Below are 21,518 nucleotides of genomic sequence, written 5' to 3'. Positions count from 1 at the left end.
TGGGTCATGTTCGTGTTCAACATGTGAACTTGTCTGACCCGTTTAGATTATAAAAGTATTAGTTTTTGTTATTATTGCTTTATTTTTTGTTCTAATTACATGTTTATTACTATATTTATGGTAATAATTGTATTATTAATTTTTTTAATACAAATTGTATTTTAATTTTAGATATATGGGAATTGATAATAGGTTATTCAAGTTAGATATAACCTATTTATCATACGAGTTATTTGTATTGACTTTTACATGATTTGTTAATTTAATGGGTTAAATGTATTGTGTCGAGTCAACCTGTTTAATAAATAGGTTGAGTTGAGGTTGAGGTTCCTTGACACGTTTACAAAACAAGTTGGGTTCAAGTTAATCCATATAGTCAAATACTCATGACTCAACACGACACAAACCCAACTTGCAAACATGAATTGCCACCCTTAATTTAGCGGAAGGGAAATTCTAATTAGCAGTTATCACATCCAAAAAAGTCATGTCCTGCTGTGGGTGATTATCTTCTTCTCCAAATTAGAGAGAGTGGACATCAAAACAGTGTTGTTTTATTGAGAGAGAGAGAGAGAGAGAGAGAGAGAGAGAGAGAGAGACTTTTAAACACATGTAAGAAAGAGTGACAAAGTCTTATCAATAAAAAGAATAAAGAAAGAAAGGGTGACAATTATATTTAATGAATTTTAATTAGTAGATATATATGGATCAGTGTGGGTGATACCGTACCGTACCGGCCGGTACGGCCGGTATATATCGTACCGGCCAATGAACCAGTACAGTACACCCCCTGTTTCGTACCGAAAAAAATACCGGTCGTACCGGCCGTACCGGCGAAATCCGGCTGTTTCGGCCGGTAAATGGATACCGGGCCGAAACACGAAATACAAATCTGAGTAAGCCAAGAAAACCCAGCAGAAAGAAGGAGAAAAATGAAAAAAAAAATGCAAAAGGTAACCAGTGAACATATATAAATTCCAAATTTACAACATATATAAACTCAAAAAAAAAAAACACTCCTCGGCAGCGACATTGGTACCGTCCCAATTGCGCCGCTTGCCATGGCTAGTTAACCACGCTACCAGTGTTCTTGCTAGGAGTCTGTAACGCCACTCCTCGGCGGCAACACTGGTACGCCTCTATCTCTCTTGCCACTCTGCCATGGCCAATACACCTCTTTCTCTCTTGCTCTACACTGGTTAAGACTTAAGAACTGCTCAACACTGCTGTGAAGTAGTTCACTTTGACCGAACTAGTAAACTTCTTTGAAAGTTGAGAGAGCTGGAGATGGCGGCGGCTCTTTTCACAGAGAATGCAAAATGGGTACTAGTAAACTTCTAGACTAAGGGTTGAAGCGTTGTACAGCTGAAGTGTTGTACAGCTGTTTGGTTTACCCATAAGATAAAAAAAAAAATTTTAAAAAAAAGTGTTGTACAGCTGTAAACTTCTAGACTAAGTTTTATCTTTCTTTATTTTATTATTATTATAATAAGGTATAGTATAATAAGGTATATTAGTTTTACAACTTTTGTTCCGGTGATTGAATATTCTTTACACAGTACACCACAATTAATAATAATAATAATAATAATATATAATAATGTGATTTATATTAGGATATCTATAAAACATTAAACATACCAATAAAATAATATTTATAACTAAATGTTTGTAAAAAAAAAATCATTATAATTTTATATATTGTATAAAATAGTAAAAAATAGCGGTAAATCCGAAACGGTACACCGGTATTGACCGGTACCCGAAATATATCGTACCACTAGCTAAACCGGTACAGCCTCCGGTACGGTATTGACTTCCTTGATATGGATAAAGTGTTTAGATTGTCACATGACTTATAAAGTTTGGTGGTGTTGATTCTTTAAAATAAAAAATAAATAAAAAAAAGTTTGGTGATTAAAATGACAAACTTAAAAGATTTAAGGTTTAATTTGTCACTAATGATAAGTTTTGGGGTTATTTTAGGAATTCCACCTAATCTTTAATATATGTGTTTGGATCATGTACTTAAGGCTTATGTCGGTGTGTGTTTATTTCTTAAAAGACCAAAAAAAAAAAATTATAAACTTATATATTTTTCCTTTTAAACAACAGTACATTTGAGCACCAACTATAGCTCCCAACGTATAAAGAAAGATACAAGCTTCAATCATTGGTCTAGTTAAAAGCTCTAAGATTTGATCTATAGGTTGTTGAATAGTAAAACTAAAAATTGTGGCAAAGATCCCAAATTTCCATCCTCATTTTTCTGCCAAATGATATAAGAATTAAGAACCAATTTCCATCTCATCTCATAAGTGGACTAGCCCAAAAATCTTTGAACTTACAAATTGAAGACATATTATAAAATTACTAATTTTTGTACGCTTCAATCCTTATTTTGATTAGGACAATTACATTAATTTGTGTAAAATTTAATTGATAGAATTTTTTCTTGTATTTGGTTCAGAAGAAAATTATTTCAATTCACCATGCAAATGATCATTATATCCATGCAAATATATTTTTAATTGCATTATATATTTAAGATTTGAGTAACTTATTTACCATTTAATGAATCGTATTATCAAAATAAAAGTAAATGTCAATGATGATGTGATAATTATGTAAATAAATAAAGAAGACGAAAAAGAAAAGTCCCCATCACATACATGTAGGGGCTTCAAGTATAAGAAGACAAGAAGAGAGGTCAATTTTTTGTTCCTATGAGTTGCCATTGATTTGATGTATAATGCGTCCTTTGCTTCTACGTGGTGCTTTTATTTTGGTTGGGGGGTTGGGGATTTTACCTTTGATAGGAGATCTTAGGTCACGTGGGTTAGGCCTATAAAAGGCCCAACATAAAGGCAATTTTTGGGATTCTATTTCTATGATTGGCAGATTTGGCTTCAATGATACCAAAGTTTTATTAACCAATTATACTTTAAAGCAACAAATTCCAATAATAAAATTGTGCCCTACTTTATGTTTTACCAATGAACCTGAAAGCCTCAACTTCAAGTTGTAACTTTCATGATATATCTTCAAGCAGAACAAAAAAAAAAAAAACAGTAAAAAAAACTTTCACATGTTTGTAAATTAAAAGAAAGATCCCATGTTTTCAATTTATTCATATCTCGAAAGTTGTTGTCCGAGTATGGGCTCCGCAGACAGGGATATGGTTCTTTTATGTCTCTATAGGACTATACACTCCTTTCATTCATTAAAAAAATTATGCATTTTGGGAATTTTCGTAAATATCCTCTCCTATGATTATCTCTAAGGACTGTACCCTAAAGGGGAAGTTTCATTTTGATCCTTTGTGTATTCATATCTTTTATTTTCATCCTTGAGTTTTTGGATAATGTTTCACTTTAGTTCTTGTTATTGTCACTTTAACAAAATTTGATGATGTGGCCAATAGAATATTTATTTGTCACTAAAATATAATTTGAAAATTGAATTTTTTTTTTTTTTTTTTTTTAAAGAGAGGCCATATTAACATCTTAATGGAAAAATCCACATTAGAAGAAAAAACAAAAACAAACAAACAAAAGAACATATTAGATTATGTGGCTTTGGAATAAAGGTCCTTCCTCATGGATAGACTTTGGATTAGTCTGTGAAAACTGAAAAGCTGTCTCTAGGTGGCGTTGCAAACTTGCAATTTGTATTTGTTGGGAAATTTGTTATTTGGTGCTACAGTTTGTTATTTGGTTTAGGCAGTAGAATATTGGTTTGTGTGTGATACTGTAGTTTGGTATTTTGTATTTGGCTTTAGTTTATTGGTTTTGGAGAGAAATCTCTTTGAGGCTGTTGTGTAATGTAGAGAATTTCTCTTTGTTTTATGCTATATAAACTATTTTCTATAAAATATTTTTCTATTTTCAAGTATTTGTTTGCATGTAAAATGTGATCAAATTTGTAAAATATTTTTTTTGTTAATCGTAAAATCTTTTGTAAAAAGTTGTAAAACATTTTACCTTTAAAAACTTGATAAAACATTTTACAAAATCACATAATAAGTCATTGGTCCAGTACGCTGGACAGTCGATGGCAGCAGTCTAGTCATTGAAGCCGCTGCTCCAACGGTGGGTGCCAGCAGTTTGATTGCTGGACCCATTGGTCCGACAGTCAAAACAACAATTTGGTCTCCTCTAGCACCGATGGATCTAATGGTTGAGCTGCTAGTTTTTGTTTGAAAAATTTTACATATCACACCAAAAACTTGAAAATATTTTACTGAAAATGTTTTACATGTAAAATATTTTACTTCGAAATAAACGAAGCATTAGTTGCAATCCCTAATCTTTATATTTGTGAATGAGTGCCTTTTGGGAGTATAAGGGTAGAGGGTTATGTGGGATTACCTCTATATCATATTTGTATTCTCCCAATTTGTTAAGTGAAATATTCTCTTCGTTGTTACTTGTAGATGTAGACTATTATTGAACCACATAAATCATCAGTGTTCTCTTTTTTCCTTTATTCCTATTATTTGTTTTGAAGATATTTCTAAAATTAATAATATTTTTCACAATCAATATTATTATATGAGCTTCTACTAAACCAGTATCAAAGCCAAGGTTCACTAGCTAGATGTTTAGATTTGTTCTTTTTGGAGATTTTGCTTATTGGTTTGTGGATTTGATTACTGTGGAGAAATATGTTAAAGAAAGATTGAGAGAGGATTAATAGACAGACTTTTGGCACCATCTTCCAATAGATTTGGAGTTTGCTTGAAGTTAAATACATTTTGTTAGGCTCTAATTTGGATTTGGCACCATCTTCAAGTGCTTTGGTGTCTGTTGGTGCATTTAGAGGTAGTTTGGGGTGATTTGCACTTTGTATTTTTTCTAGGCTCTTATATGGTTTTAGCACTTGACACATTTGTGGCTTGAGAGAAGTCTCATCAAGCTGGGGATTTGTATTTGGTGGCTCGATTCATGCCAAGAGAAATTTGATGAACTATGGTGCTCTCTAGCCAAGGTGGAGAATTGTTATAGAGTTTATCTCAATTTATGACTCTTTGTGGAATTTGAGTCAATGTGGAGATTTGTTAGATATTACCTTAAAATCCTAATTTGATTTGGTTTGGATTTTCTTGGTGCGAAAAGGAAGTCTATTACTTATTCACTAAGAAAAAGTATTCATTGTTGATGACAGGGAGAAGTTTTTTTTTTTATAACTTTTAAGACATGATTTTTAAGATGAGTTTTCAAAAACAATTAGGCAAAGAAGTTTCTTTATTTTGAAGTGTTGGAAACACATTTTAAAACTCCTACCATTTCAAAGGTAAACTGCCACCAGTTAGTTTGCAAAATGATTGGGCAGAAACATATATCCATATGAACTGTTTATAGGTCAGGAAATTACTGGATGCAAGCTAGTTGTTCCAGAGCATCGACCTATGTGGTTCTCTCTTCATCTTTTTATATCTACTTTTGTAATTTGACTAATTTCTTTCTTATGAAATAATTGTATAATTTTTCAACATAAAACCAAAGAGAAAAACAAATAAGCTCCACGCATTTTTCAACATATAATATTATGGAGAAGCATCCCCCATCGCATTAAATTATATACTTGCATCCCTCACCTGGCATAACACAAGCTTTACAAGAACAATTTCTAGATGGTCTGTGTAAGCATTACTAGAAAAGTACTTTAAAAGTTCTTTAAAGCATAAACTGCCAAGCATTTGGTAATTTCTTTACTTTTTTTTTTTTTTGGTGCTGAAAAATACTTTAAGAGATCCTTAAAGTACAAAACAGTTTTCAAGCAGCTAAGGCTGAAATTTGGAGTTTTATAGAAAAAGCTTCATAATTCACCGTTTATACTTTATAAATCTAAAACTTTAAAGCACTATTCACTATAATTTTCCAAACACTATGAACATTAAAGAGTTTATCAATTAAGACTCTATATCCTAAATGCTACTAAACCTCTAGAGTTCAAGCTCTACTTCACGCAACAGTACCAAACAAGCACTTATGGCAAAAGATGAAATTTGGACCTTTTACTATGAAACACTACAAAATCCAATATTTTAAATCAATATTCACTGTAATTTGTTAAACACTGAAAATGCTAAATAGATTTTTAGTTTAAACTCTATACCGTAATAGCTCTACTACTAAAGCTCCACATTTAAAAGCTCTACTTCTTACAACAATGTATTGTCTGAAAAACATAAGAAGCTCTAGCTGCCTCACGAGCTAGAATCTCAACCATTCTAGGAAAATTTACAAAATTCATAACTTCTTAAAAAATCCAAAACCTGCAAGATGCCCTCCATAATTGTATTGACTTCCTAGTTGCCATGCTTTTCATCACTAAGATCATGCAAAACAGCCCTAGCATCCATCAATACTTGTGGAATTTCAGCAAGTCTTTTCCCAAAAGATGGCTTCTCTGAGATAGCATAATCCTCTGATCTGCTTGCTTCGGTGAAGTCACCAAAATTGAAATTCAAATATGGGAACTGGCTCCCCTTCTTCAAGATAACCATACCAGTAACTGCCTGATCTGACCACCCTCTATTTCAAGCTGCATCATGCATCAGTCCACATTTGCCAAGAAAGCCAACACCTAACAATGACCTAAGTGATCACCACCAACCATAACCTAAAAATAAAAAATAAAAATCCATTATGTGCAAGTAGTTTAACTTCTAAATTATTACTTTTAACGCTTATTCAAAAGTAAATTAATGTTTAAACCACATTGGTTATAACAAAATCAAGTACATACTATAAGATGTCAACATTGGGCAATAAAATCACCTACACATGATATACCAAGGTTTCTTAATAATAGTAAAAAAACCCAAGCCAATACTTTTACTCAATTAGAAATGTCTATAACTGTTTTATATCAGCACATGTCAATATTGTCACAACAAAAACAATCAATGAATTTCAAAATTACTTTTCAAACCAAATCTTAATAATAAGAAAAGATCAAACCTGCAGATCAGTCAATCAACCAACATAATTTCAACCTCACCACAGAATTTACAAGTCTAAAGTTCATTTCCAATTAAAAATTGGTCATAGCATGTTCAAGAGTAATCATGACAATTCAAAGCAAACCATAAAACTTCTGTTTCTTCTCTTCGGTCCTTGAGCCTTAGCTTAAGATATATAGGTATCCTATCACTAAGATATGAAGTTCTCCACTAGAAGCTGATATTTACAATCAGCAAAATTACTAAAAAGCAATACAGAAGGAGCACCCAAGACCAGGAGTAGCCAGGTTCCAATTATTTTAAATGAGTGTGAATAATTTTATATTTCATTGGGTTTTCTTTTGGTATGTGCTGTTAGACGTGTATTCCAAATTGAGGGATCAAAATAACATTCCTTCTTTAGATAGAGAAAAGGGTGAACTACAGTGGAACACAAGTGACTACAAAAATTTAGTCCAAAAAATTTGGGACTAACGCTTTATTGTTGTATATTTCTAGCTTGAAATTTTGCACAAAAAGCGAATTACTTGGCATCAAGGACATTGAAATGATTTCTATCTTTGGGGGGCAGCCTATGATTAAGTAGTGGTACACAATTTTTTTTTTTTTTTTTTGATAGGTAATAAGAATATTATTAAAACAAACTGAAAACAAAAGAGAGCCAATACAAGGTGTTCATGATGGTGAACATAAGGAGAAGCAACAAACAAACAAATAATAACAAAGAACAAGAAAAAACTTAAAGTGTAAAACTAAGAGAAGAAATAAACTCGACGATAGAAGAGAAATCCGAGAAGCCCCAACACCTAGACCAATCAAATAAAGTCTTTTGGCATAGAGCTTGTAATTAAACCAAGGATTTCTCGGTGTCCTCAAAAGAGCGCCGATTTCTTTCCTTCCAGAAAATCCACATCAAACAACCAGGAACCAATTTCCATAAGTTTGAATTAAATTTTCCCAGCCAAAAACTACAACAATACATTAAGCTTTCCACATTGCCTGGCATGACCCATTGTGTCCCAAAGATTTGAAACATATAAACCCACAGAGAATGAGCAACCGGACAGTGGAGGAGAAGATGATCCACAGTTTCCTCATTCCGATGGCACATACAACACCTATTCGCCAAAATGCACCCCTTAAGCTTAAGATTATCCAATGTAAAAATCTGCCCATGAACCGCTGTCCACACAAAAAATGCCACCCTCCTAGGGATCTTAGCTTTCCAAACACCCTTCCACGGAAAGTTGAAGGCAGCTGCACCCCTAATGATATTGTAATAGGACCGGATATCAAACTTGTCATTCCCTTTGAGACCCCAATGAGAAGAGTCACTCCTGCCACCCCTAGGGATTCGGGATTGAATGAGCTCAAGGAAAGAGAAGGCAGCCCCTAATTCCCTTTCATGAAAATCCCTCTGAAATCTCAAATTCCATATTCTATCGTTACCACCCTCTTGATAGCATAAAACATCAGAAATGCAAGCTTCCTTGTCATTAGAACACACATACAACTGAGGGTAGAGCATTTTAAGCGAGTTGTCTCCAACCCACTTATCATGCCAAAAGAGAATACGAGTGCCATCCCCCACCACTAGGGCCACATGGTTGGAGAAACTCTCACACCCATCATGAATACCACGCCACGGACCACATCCGTGGGCCCTTCTACATATTTTAGTAGTCCACCTCCCTTGACCCTCACCATATTTAGATGCAATAACCCTCCTCCAAAGGTGAGTGCCTTCCCGCCCAAACCTCCATAACCATTTCCCTAACAAGGCTTTATTAAAATGCACTAACTTCCTGATCCCCAAACCACCAAATCTATGGGTAAACACACCTTCTCCCAAGCCACCAATGGATATTTAAAACACTCCTCTTAAGATCCCCATAAAAACTTCCTCTGAATACGCTCCAATCTATCAGCCACAGCAACAGGAAGGACAAATAATGATAGATAGTATGTAGGAAGGCTAGAAAGAGTACTCTTCACCAGGGTAAGTCTACCCCCCTTTGATAAGTAAAGACACTTCCAACCTGAGAGTTTCTTCTCCATCCTCTCCAAAATAGGATTCCACATAGAAGTTGTTTTGTAAGGGGTGCCCAACGGCATACCCAGGTATTTCATAGGCAGACTACCCACCCTACATCCAAGAATGATAGCCAACGCCTCTATATTACCAACCTCCCCTACCGAAACGATCTCACTCTTCCCTGCATTAACTTTCAAACTAGTAAATGCTTGGAAGCAAGTCAATGCCAACTTAATGGACAACAACTGATCTCTAGACGCATCACAAAACAAATTGGTATCATCCGCAAATAGCAAGTGTGAAATACGCACCCCTAAAGAGTTAGTAGGCCCCACTAGAAAGCCACGAAGCATACCACAATCCTCAGTTTTCTTTAGCATCCTACTTAGGATTTCCATGATAAGAAGGAAAAGAAGAGGGGACAGCGGATCACCTTGCCTCAACCCATGAGAGCTTCCAAAAAAGCCCACCGGAGATCCATTCACAATAATAGAGAAGCGAACAGTAGTTATACAAGCCTTAATCCACCCTCTCCATCTCACCCCAAAACCCATCCTATCCAACAGATAAAACAAAGCATCCCAATTCACACGGTCATAGGCTTTCTCGATGTCCAATTTGCAAACCACCCCGGGAACATGACTCTTCATTCTGCTGTCTAGGCACTCATTAGCAATAAGCACTGAATCCAAAATTTGTCTCCCGCCAACAAAAGCATTTTGAGACTCAGAGATGAGACTATCAAGCACAACCCTCAATCTATTTGCCAACACCTTAGACAACAGCTTGTACACACTCCCAACCAAACTAATAGGTCGATAATCCTTAACATTAATAGCATTATTTTTCTTGGGAATTAGAGTGAGAAACGAGGCATTTAAAGACCATTTTAATCCAAAAGTATAAGACCAAAAATGCATGCATAAACAGTCTTGAGGGGACATTTTTAGATGGAAAAAATATTTTGATGCCATACAATATCAAATGAAGAATAAACGGGGGGAAATTGAGATAAAGCCCTAGGAATCAGCACCTAGGATTGCTTGGCATCAGCACCAAGCAAAGACACTTAGGAATCAGCACCTAAGCAACAATTGGAAAATTTCCAATTCAAAATTTTATTCATCCAAGTTCCCTTACAAGTTTATTGGAGCCAAAATAAATAGGCTTTCAAAGAGTACATAAAAGGAAGTAATTAAAACATAAAAACATACTCCACCAAATCCTCAATCAAGATAACTAAAATAAATGAAATTTCAAAATTTGAAATTTAAATTAGCACTAATCTTGGTGCATCTTGATGTCCTTATCAACTCTCCTGGGGTGGGAAAGACTCGACCCTGGTGAGTATAGCTTTGCATAATACTTGAAGAGATCAAAGTCTAGTTGCTGCAACTCTTCTCTAGTTATCCAGGTATAGTCCAATTCTGGTCTCCCCTTCCAACAAATCAGGAATGATTTGCTCATCCAAAATAGCATCATCAGGCAAGATGTTTTGTGGTGTTAAATGAGTCAAAGGAGCTTTATCAAGGTCATGGGGAAAGTGATCGACTGCTGGACCTTTATAAGTAACCAAATTCTCAGTATTAGAGGTGGAGCTACCTTTGTAATCAGTTGGAAAATTATTAAGATATGTGTTTCGTCCAACCCCTTTTGACACTTTGAATGGTCTAGTACTATAGGCTTGCAGTGCCTTATTGGAACCATGACATAATCCCCAACTTGAAATTTCTTATAATTTGAATTAGCCTGGGTCTTATCTGGATTATTACTTGCTTGAGATTGTCTACCAACCTATGGATGCTTATGTGATCCTATGGATTCAAGTGTTATATCTTGGTATGAAAAAGGAAGTGTACCTAAAGGCTGCCTAGGCTTGACCCAAATGGACTTTTGCCTCTAGTGATGGGACTATCATATGCAAGCTAGGTGACATGGGAAATGGAGTTCTCACTCTTTGCCTTCTCAAGACTACTCTCAAGGGATTTGTTACGAGGTGGTATCATTTGAATGCAACCAAGTCGAGTGTCTCCCTCACACTCTATATCATCAATGTCATCAAGGGTAAGGTTGGGTTCATAGACTTCATCTTCTAAGTCATCCTCATCACCTTCCTTCTTTTGTTCAAACATGGCAAGGGCCTAGTGGGGAATTTGGCAGCAACATGTCCAAAGCCTTGACAAAGCATTTCACCCAAGAATTCAAGGTGAGGGGGTCACGGCTATCCCTTTTCCTTTTCCATTAGTTGACACAATACTAGAGTTCGGTGGAACTGCTAGTCCTTTGCTATTTGATTAGTGAGGATTAGAATAGGCCCTACAAGGCTCAGAACGTTGCACAAAGAGGGATTTGGTTGCTAATTCATAATTTCTAGTGAGTTCATAGGCATGGTCTAAGGAGGTGACTCCTCTGATGATTAATTCTTTCATAAGGTCAGGATTTAGGCCTTTCTTAAACCTATTAAGTGTTATAACTTCCTCTTCGACTATTTGACAACGCCTCTTGTATTCCTTAAACCGTTCTATGTGGTCCATCACAGAACTAGTGCCTTGCTTTAGGCAATCCCATTCATTGAGAAGGGAACTCTTATAAGTTGGGGGAAGGTAATTCTTTAAGAGAATAACCTTCATCTCTGGCCAATCAGTAATGAGGGGTTGTTGATTCAGTACGAGGGTATACTCAAGGTCCTCCCAAAAAAGGTTGGCCCAACCTGTAAGCTTCATTTTTGCAAACCTAACCTTCTTATTTTCAGCCCAATAGTACCAGTCAAAAAATTGTTCCATCTGACGCAACCAGTCAGTGAAAACCCATGGGTCTAGACTACCATCAAAGGTGGGTGCTTCTATTTTCACTTTGGACATCCTATCATCATAATCCCTAAGGTCCCTAGCGTCACGATGATTATGGTGGCCAGGCCCTGTCCTATGGTCATGCCTAAAGGGTTGTGCATTATTTCCTTCTGAATGGAATGCTTCTCCCTCATGGTTATTGGTTACTCTTTGGGATGACTCAATTGAATCAAGTTGGGCATGCATTTGTTTCATATCTGCGGACATGTCTTGCATAGATTTCATTGAGTTCTCTGGGTTATGGACAACCTAGACACAGAACTTGACTAATGTTCATTAAATGCATGCACAGGTAATGCTGACTTCTAGTTGTGAAGGCAACTGAGATAAGTAAACAAAACTTCCAAAAATTTGATGCTCAACAAAGGCTACCCTTTAGAATAGGAAAATCAGTCAATAATTCAATAAGCTAAACTGCAGTTAAGTAGTACTTATACTCAAGGTATTGAAGGTAAACCAAGAAACCAATTTCCAGTTATTAGGACAAACTGCACAATTCATAACAAGGCTTAACTACTTATGAAGGATTTACTGGAACTTTCTTTCTTTTCTTCATTTTTTTTTTTTGTTTGGTTCAAAGTGGTCAAAGAAAAATTGGTTTTTTCTTTTTTTTTTTGAACAATGGGTGGGCAAGAAATAACTTATGACTAACTTATCAAACCAGCAGTCAATATGTCAACAATAAAGTCAAACTCAAAACAAAGGTGCTTATATGATAAGGGTTTTGCCAGTAATTTTAGCCTAACAAGTAATTATACTGATGATATTTAAATGGAAAATTTAAATCCACCAGACTATATTTTTGTTTTACCTACACTGGAAGTATCACAGATTTGGACAGTACCTGCGGCGTTTGGACTGGGCTTATGCTTATATTGATTTGTGACTGGATCCTGATGGGCTTGATGTTTCTCAAACAAATGCTGGCCCTGCAGTGGCTGGGCTGTGAATGATAGCTTGAGATGGGTGGATTCAAGGTGGTACAATGGCGGTGGCTGTCTTGGGCTGTTGGGGAAACTGTTTGGCTGGGAAATCTTTTTTTTTTTTTGTGGGGGGGGGGGGGGGGGGGTAACTGTGGGTGGAGGGGATCTAACGCTCTAATACCAAGATGATGCCGAACAATATCAAATGAAGATAAAACCCTTAGAATCAGCACCTAGGGCTGCCTGGCATCAGCACCAAGTAAAGAAACTCAGGAGTCAGCACCTAAGCAACAATTGGAAATTTTCCAATTCAAAATTTTATTCATCCAAGTTCCTTTACAAGTTTATTGGGGCCAAAATAAATAGGCTTTCAAAGAGTACATAAAAGGAAAGTAATTAAAACATACTCCACCAAATCCTCAATCAAGATAACTGACATAATAAATTACCACTAAGCTTGGTGCATTTTATTTTTTTTTTGAGAAAAATCTTGGCGCATCTTGATGTCCTCATCATATTTTTCCTATATTTCCCTTCCTGTGTTGCTAGATCTTTGTAATTTGGTTTCTTGATGTTTTTGCCTTTTTGTACATTTCCTATGTACTGGGCTGTGTGTTTTAAATAAAATTTCTTTGTTACTTATCAAAAAAAAAATTTAAGTTTCACTGGCACTCTCCAATGGCCTTTCTTTATTATATTAATGTCAAACTAAAACCCAAAAACCAAGAACCAGAGCAACCAAAAACAAAAGACTAAACCAGTAACCAAAGAAAATGCAAATAGTAAAGTCCATTAACTTGAACTGAGATGGACCACACTCCATAACCCCATATTTAAGACAGTGCTCTGCTTGATTACACTCACTAAAGGATAGTATAAATAATTTGGTTATAACAGCCTCTATTATCTATAAATGGAGACTAATGAACATACACTATACACTATCAAGACACAGAACAATTGTAATATGCAGAATTAGGCCTCCAGAAATTAAGAATTATTGCATTCTGTACCTCCATCAAAGATTTCTTCGTATCCAAATACATGTCAAGCAATTTTTTTTTTTTTTTTGAGGATCATGTCAAGCAAATTAATGGTGACAAGGGAGGGAGAGTGTCTGTAAAGTTGAACCTCAGCATAAGTATATAATACTAGAAATAAAACCAAGAACAGAATTGCACGTCATACCAAAGATGATTCCAGCTACTTTCCCCCACTACATACTGAACAAATCCTAAAAACAACTCCCAACCACAGCTAATGGCTTTCCACAAACATAAACCAAGTGGCCATCTCACCATTACAGATGAACACTTCCTCAGGTTTCCCTATATTCCACGCCAGTAGTATGTCTCAAAAGATGGCTCTGCTACTCTCAGCATAGCCACAACAATTTCACCTACTAAGCTTCATTAAAGTGCTCAACTTTCTTATGCCCATACCTGTAGACTGAATAATTGTACATGCCATATTCCAATTTACTAAATGTTACTTAAATTTATCATATATATCCTACCTACAGACTTTTATCCCTTCCCACTACACCGTATTTTATGACCAAAAGAATGTAAAACGTATAGAAGGGTAACCCTCCCACCTTTAGACAAATATAATTTTCTTCTAATATTGAGATGTTGGTGGATGTTTTAGGTTGCAAGTAGGGTTCGCTCCCAATGAAATATTTAGATATACTTCTAGTTGCCAAATTTAGAGAGAAGACGATATGAACCCTATATTAGAGAAGGTGAAAAGGAGATTGGCGGGATGGAAATGGATTTACTTATCCAAGGGAGGTAAAGTCACTTTAATTAAAAGTATTCTATCTAATTTGCTGACCTATTTCCTCTCTTTATTTCCCATTCCTACTAATAAGGTGGCTAACCAGATTGAACAGCTCCAATGAAATTTCTTATGGAGTGGTTTGGGGGATGAGTCGAAAGTTCATTGGGTTAATTGGAATCAGGTTTATGCTCCTCTTTTAGCGGGATGAGTCAAAGTCCATTTGCCACCCCTAATTATCACTCACCATGTATGTACACAAAAATCAGACTTCTTTTTCTGATTTCATGCTTGCATTTTTTTATTTTTTTATAAATTCGTGGGATTTAGACCACTTTTCAAAGGTTTTAAATTTTATTATATTGTTAACCACTTGAAACAGTGAAAGACTGCTTTTTTTTTTTTTTTTATAAGTAATAATGGTATATATTTAAGAACACTACCTTATGCATAAAAAAACATAGGGCAGAGAGAAAATTACAAAGGGATAAGAGAGAGAAGAAGGAAAAAAGAAAGAAAAAGATACTAATTATACAGGAGCGAGCTAAGGAACATAGGGAAAGAATCACTAGAGGTGAATCCCCAAGCCCTAGACCAGTCAAACATAGAGCCACTAAAAGAAGCCAATAGCTGGTCATCCGAGCTATCCATGTTCTCAAAAGTCCTCCTATTTCGCTCCCTCCAAAGGCATTACATTAAGCACAATGGAGATAAATTCCAGATACTAGACAAATGCTTTCCAGGCCAATTCCACCACCCAAAAAGAGTATTCGCAACCATCTTGGCAAGACCCAAGAGATCCCAAAAGATCTGAATACCAAACTCCACAACCGATAAGCCTTGCCACAATGAAGAAACAAATGATCCACCGTCTCCCCATTGCATCGGCACATGATGCACCAGTCAACAAAATCCAACCCTCTACCTCTCAAATTGTCACCTATAAGGATCCTATCCCATACAGCAGTCCACACAAAGAAGGAAACACACCGAGGAACCTTAACCTTCCAAACACATTTCCAAGGGAAAATAATGGGCAAGGGACTTCTCAACTTATTGTAAAACGATCAGATTTGAAGGAAGAACTGGTGAAAGGCACTAAGGTAGCAGTTGGTGGCTGGCCCAATTGGTGATTGCATCTTACCTCTAGTTGTTAGGGTTGTGGAGCTGATGCAACAAGTATAGTGCAGAACATTTTGATTGGGGTGAATTTGAAATAAGTTTTTATGCTGTATTATCCTTTTAATCCCTTAAAATGGAGGTAATGAATATTAGAAATGTAGGCCAATTTGCTTGGGGAGGAGTATTTAAATGATAATATGTCTTGGCTTGTACATTCAAAGCCCTTGTGGTGATTTTCACATAATAAAATTGCATTTCTTGAGGGTAGATAAATCTTACATGATGTCTTCATTGCTAATGAATGTTGAGGCTAAGAAGTAGGAACCATGGGCAAATCTGCATGTTAGCTGCAATACAGATTGTTAAGTTTGAATCAAATTCTCTTAACATATGTTATTAATTCATTGCACAAATCATACTGAAATTTGGCTGCTGACTTAATATCCAGCTGGTTACTGCGTTCTTGTGATAGAATTGGTTTAAGGAAAGTCTGGAAGTTGGGAAGAGGGTCCTTTTATTTATTTTTTAAAATGTAATCTAGGAAAGAACATATTTGTGTATAATTGTCTTCTGCATTTGCAAGGTAGAGGCACAAAGTAGAGAATATTAAACCAGACTTCCTATTGATGGGCGTGAAGGCTTTAGTTACACAACTAGGTTGGATATTGGGTGTCTGACTGTCTGTTCACAGAGACAGAAAGATGGGGGGTAATTGTCCAAATAGTTATTTGCTTTAACTTTTAATAATGTTTCTTTCAATTACAGTACTAAGTTTTGTCATGTGTGATTCTAGGCCAATAGAATAACACCATCTCAGATAAGGAGAAGATGTACTGTGGCTCTTGACAGTGTTGATTTGAGCAAAAATCGCTATTCAGATGTCATACCATGCTTACCTCATGATCTTTCGGATGCAAACCTTAACCCTCTTGGCTGGAACCAGGTAGTTGCTTGGTTAATTATGTCGTAATTGTTAGTTTGTTGCAAGTATGTTCTTATTAAGTTGTTAAAAACTTTTATATAATTGGTTTGCTGGTGGAACACATTTAACTTCTTATCTTTAGAAAAAGTTGAATGGTCCCATAAAATTTTGCAAATACTACTCTAATTTTAAATTGAATAACACACACAAAAGAAAAAATGATTTTTTTTTTGATCTTTAAAATGGAGAACACAAAATCTTTCAAGAAGACTTTTTGCTAGACCAGACTTCTAAATTTTCATTTGAAATGGTTCTAACACAAACGATGGAATGGGGGAAAAGCCAATGGTGTTGATTTTCTACTCCTTTCTTCCCGAAGGGAATTTTGGTTTATTAGAAGACTTCACACGTTGTGATGTTGATCTCAAATGACTTTGACTCTAAATGTTTAAATTGTCGGAAATTGTGCCACATTTAGAGTGGTCTCCCCCCAATCTGTCCTTGACCCGGATGCAAAGGTTAGTGAATTAATTAACGAGGAAAGGGGCGCATGGAACCGGAGCTTAGTGAATAGAACCTTTCTGAGCTTTGAAGCGGAAACAATCTTGGGCATTCCCCTTAGCCCTTTGCTCCCTGAGATGGCATGATTTGGGCAAACACAATTGATAGTAAATTCACAGTTAGGAGTGTGTATAAGCTGGCTCTTGAAAGAAATGCCATCAGCAAGGGGGAAAGCTCAAACAATTCAAACATGAAAACTTCGTGGAATAGGATTTGGAAAGCTGAGGTGCCAGGGAAAGTGAAAAACTTAATGTAGAGAGCTTGTAAAAACATCCTCCCCACAAAACTCAGCCTATTTAGAAGACAACTTGCACCTAATGACATTTGTCAGGAATGTGGATCAGCTCAGGAATCGACAGGGCGTGTACTGTGCCTTTGTGAAAGAGCTAAGGAAGCTTGGAACTACTGCCATTTGGGAAAATTAATGTGCACAGTTACTGCTTACTTCATTGATGTGTTTTGGAGGGTCTGCCAAGACTCTTCTTCAGACGATGAAAGGATTGAGCTGATCATGATGGTGGCATGGAAAATCTGGTCAAACAGGAATGAGGTAAGGCACGGAGGACCTCGAAGAAAAGGCTCAGATTTAGTAAAGGGGGAAACTGATTTGTTGGAGGAATTTAAGGCTGCAAATCCCAAGCAGCTTACTCCCTCAAACAATGCAGAAGTGAAATGGAGGGCACCAACACAAGGATGGTACAAGATAAATGTCAATGGCGCTGTGTTTGCTGCTCAAAAAGAGGCTGATGTGGGAATGATAATTAGGGATGAATTGGGAAGGGTGGTTGCTGCCCTCAGCAAGAAAATTGAAGCACCGTTGGGAGCTCTTGGTATTGAGGCAAAAGCTTTGGAGGAAGCTGTCATCTTCGCGAGAGACATGGGCATAAGTGATATTATTCTAGAAAGTGATTCACAAATCATTATCAATGCTTTATCTAGCAATGGGAGCTATCCAGCAAGTATCTCCAATGTCCTTCAAGGAGTTGAGTTGTTGAGGCATACTTTTCACGGGTCTGCAATCTCACACACCAGAAGGAAAGGCAATAAGGCAGCCCACTTGCTAGCACAGCACACTAAGGGACTGTCTGATTTCAGAACTTGGATAGAGGAAGACCCGTGCTTCCTTTTTTCTGTACTAAATGAGGATGCCTCTAATGTAATTTGACTGTTTGTTGTATGATATGCAGTTTTCTTATTATAAAAAATTGTTGGAAATTGTGAATTACAAGTCATGACAATCAATGACTGTGTTGCAGGACCATGTAAACGGTAGTCGAAGTCTTTGGTGGGAAATTTAGAGAGAAGACGATATGGAACCCTATATTAGAGAAGGTAAAAAGAAGACCGGCGGGATGGAAACGGGTTTACTTATCCAAGGGAGGTAAAGTCACTTTAATTAAAAGTATTCCATCTAATTTGCTGACCTATTTCCTCTCTTTATTTCCCATTCCTACTAATAAGGTGGCTAACCAGATTGAACAGCTTCAATGAAATTTCTTATGGAGTGGTTTGGGGGATGAGTCGAAATTTCATTTGGTTAATTGGGATCAGGTTTATGCTCCTCTTTCAGCAGGTGGATTGGCTATCAGAATTTTGAGGCATTTCAATGAAGTTTTGCTAGGAAAGTGGTTGAGGAGGTTTGGAATCGAGAGGGATTCACTTTGAAGGAAAGTGATAGAAGTGAAGTATAGTTATGAATTGGAGGGGGGGGGGGGGGTGGTTTGGTGCTCCAAACCAACTCCTGGCCCTTATGGAGTAAGTTTGTGGAAGAATGTTAGACAGGGTTGGCCCACTTTCACACGTTACATTCAAGTTGAGGATAGGGATGGATCTAAGGTGAAGTTTTGGCATGATCAGTAATGTGGGGAGAATTCTATTGCAAGATGTTTTCCAAAATTATTTACAATTAGCCGTGAGAAGGAGGAGAGTGTAGCTTACTATTTATTTTTTGATAAGTAATTAAAATAGTGTAGCTGATATATTAAAGTTGACCAATGGTTTTCTCCATTGGGATGTCAATTTTATAAGGGCTAAGCAAGATTGGGAATTAGAGCCTTTGTCGAACTTCATGGATACTATTTATGGTGCCACAATCAAGGGGGAGTGGGGATGATAAGATGTGTTGGGAACCAGATAAGAGAAAAGGTTTTCAAGTTGATGGTTTCCATAGGATCTTTGCTCTTGCTTTTTACTTATCTTTATGTTTGATATTTAGATTTGACTGTATCATATTTTATTTCCACTATGTTTGTAGGTATGTATCTTTATAGAAGCTCTACTATAGATTTAATCAATTAACTAATTCAATCACAATATCAAAACATTCTAAGCAAGTAAACTAAATTTGCAAAATCAAAATAAAGACGAATGTTAACATGAAGCAAACCTACTTACATGTTGTTGCAGCAAGCAGTCAGAATCATCACTATGTAGAAGTCCTCTTGTCTGGCAATGACCTCCCTCTGCGTTTAGGTACACTTGATCTCTCACGCAAACTCGCCAAGGCATTATTCCCATCATGCATCTTTGTTCTTGATGGGACTTCTTCCTTCGTCTTTCGAGGTCTTTTTCCAGCTTCCCTTTCGATTTCAGATTTTCTAGAATGGCCCTTCACATCCAAATTCATTTTCCAATCTTTTCTTTCTCTATTATCCGCAAAATTTTTTTGAACACCTCTCTGACTCTTGTTTCCATCTTCATCATCATTGTACTCAGATCTTCTAGAAGGCCCCCTCGCATCCAAATTCATTTTCCAACCTTTTCTTCCTCTGTTATCTGCAACATTTTTTCGAAAACCTCTCTGACTCCTGTTTCCATCTTCATCATCATTGAACTCAGATTTTCTGTAAGCCCCCCTCACATCCAAATTCATTTGCCTAGCTTTTCTTCCTCTATTATCAGCAACATTTCTTCGAACACCTCTCTGACTCTTGCTTCCATCTTCATCATCATCATACTCAGATTTTCTAGAAGGCCCCTTCACATTTAAATTCATTTTCCTAACTTTTCTTCCTCTGTTCTCTGCAACATTTTTTCGAACACCTCTGTGACTCTTGTATTCACCCTCATCATCATCACACTCATCGTCACTAGCATCCTCGACCTCAGCATCAGATGAATCAGACAATTCCCCTTCATATTCTTCCCCACTTTCATCTTCCTCTGCTCTCTCCTTTTCATCAATAACTGTCTGCTTTTCCTTTTCATTACTTCCACCAGGCACACTAACCGGTTTACCATCTTCCTTCACCATGTTCATGAGGTGAATATACCGATTCCTCATTTGCATCCATGGATGATCCTCAACTAGCAAACCCCTCTTGTAACCCTCCTTCAAAACCACAGTGTAGGTTCCAATCTTAGTGGACATATAAAATATACCCGGATGCTGAAGCAATGCTCTCTTAAACCTCGACCGAAGCCCCAAATACTCTCCAAGCAACAGCAAATTATCCCTCTCAGTCTTCTTTGGCACAAGAATATGAAGCAGCTCATGCAAAACCGCCACCGCCCACTTATCTGATTCATCACTCTTTGGCAGAAGATGCGAAGCATCCTCGTATGGAGAAATGTAAGGCAACTTCTGCCACTCATCTTCCCACTTCTTCAACTTCTTATCCATCTCAAAACCTCTCGAGAATTGCATAGGGAATGCAATAGAACCCTTCTTTTCCATAACCGAAACCGCAAGCTCATCACTCCAACAAACCAGCTCCAAAACACCATCTTCTTCGTCTCTGTCTCCGCCACCCACGACTCGAAAACAGTCCGGGAACTCCGGAACTATGGTTTTTTCGTAATTATGAGGAAGACCCAAGTCCCATTTCAAGCAATCAATGATGCTAAGTGGGATTTTGTTGGTTTTTGATATCATCAAGAGCTTCAAAAGGCGGTCGGCAGTCTGCTTCTTATAAGTATCGCTCTGGTAAACCAAGTGTTGTTCGGCGTCGAGGTTTAACGCCTCGCCGGTGAGGCGGACGTGAGGCAAAACTCCGACGCCGCCGGGGAGGAATTCGTCGAAAACGGAAGGGTACTTGCGGATGAAATCAATGGGGCGGAATGGGATTTGGAGGGAGTCACGTTGCTGGGTGATGATGGAGATGGGTGCAGACTTTGAAGGCTCGGACATGAGCAAGTTCTTGAGGTTGAGAAGGGGTTTCAAGTGCTTCTCCTTCTCCACAGCGTGGTCGAGGCCTCGGTCTCTGACCCATTTGGCTGTGGTTTCCACCACCAAGGTTCGGCGCTGCTGCTGGTACTGAATTTGAATTTGAATTTGAGAGTGTGGTTTTGGGCGGAAGATGAACTGCATTGTTATTGCATTTGGGCAGTGCAGCCGAAAGTGCTGTTGCTGTTGTTG

The 21,518-nt window shown here is 37.0% G+C and overlaps 2 protein-coding genes across 3 annotated transcripts; both read right to left on the bottom strand.

Moving 5' to 3' along the window:
* Positions 1 to 6,017: 6,017 nt before the first annotated feature.
* Positions 6,018 to 21,518, bottom strand: LOC142622769 (protein WHAT'S THIS FACTOR 9, mitochondrial). Of its 2 annotated transcripts, XR_012841961.1 has the most exons (3): positions 19,556 to 21,518; positions 15,958 to 16,025; positions 6,018 to 6,627 (listed from the first exon to the last, which is right to left on the bottom strand). XR_012841961.1 is itself a non-coding variant. In XM_075796298.1 (2 exons), the coding sequence occupies exon 1, from the start codon at positions 21,468 to 21,470 to the stop codon at positions 19,587 to 19,589; it is 1,884 nt and encodes a 627-aa protein (XP_075652413.1). In that variant the 5' UTR covers positions 21,471 to 21,518; the 3' UTR covers positions 6,018 to 6,627; positions 19,556 to 19,586. The 2 variants fall into 2 exon arrangements, 1 of the variants encoding a protein (XP_075652413.1); XM_075796298.1 differs by lacking the exon at positions 15,958 to 16,025.
* On the bottom strand, positions 11,300 to 12,049 carry LOC142625431 (uncharacterized). The gene has a single exon (XM_075799091.1). It carries the CDS (start codon positions 12,047 to 12,049, stop codon positions 11,300 to 11,302), a length of 750 nt encoding a protein of 249 aa, XP_075655206.1.

The sequence above is a fragment of the Castanea sativa genome, chromosome 1 (genome assembly GCF_040712315.1).
Source record: "Castanea sativa cultivar Marrone di Chiusa Pesio chromosome 1, ASM4071231v1".
NCBI lineage: Eukaryota > Viridiplantae > Streptophyta > Magnoliopsida > Fagales > Fagaceae > Castanea > Castanea sativa.
Note: the sequence above shows the minus strand (reverse complement) of the source record. Positions and strands in the feature narration are given on the sequence as shown.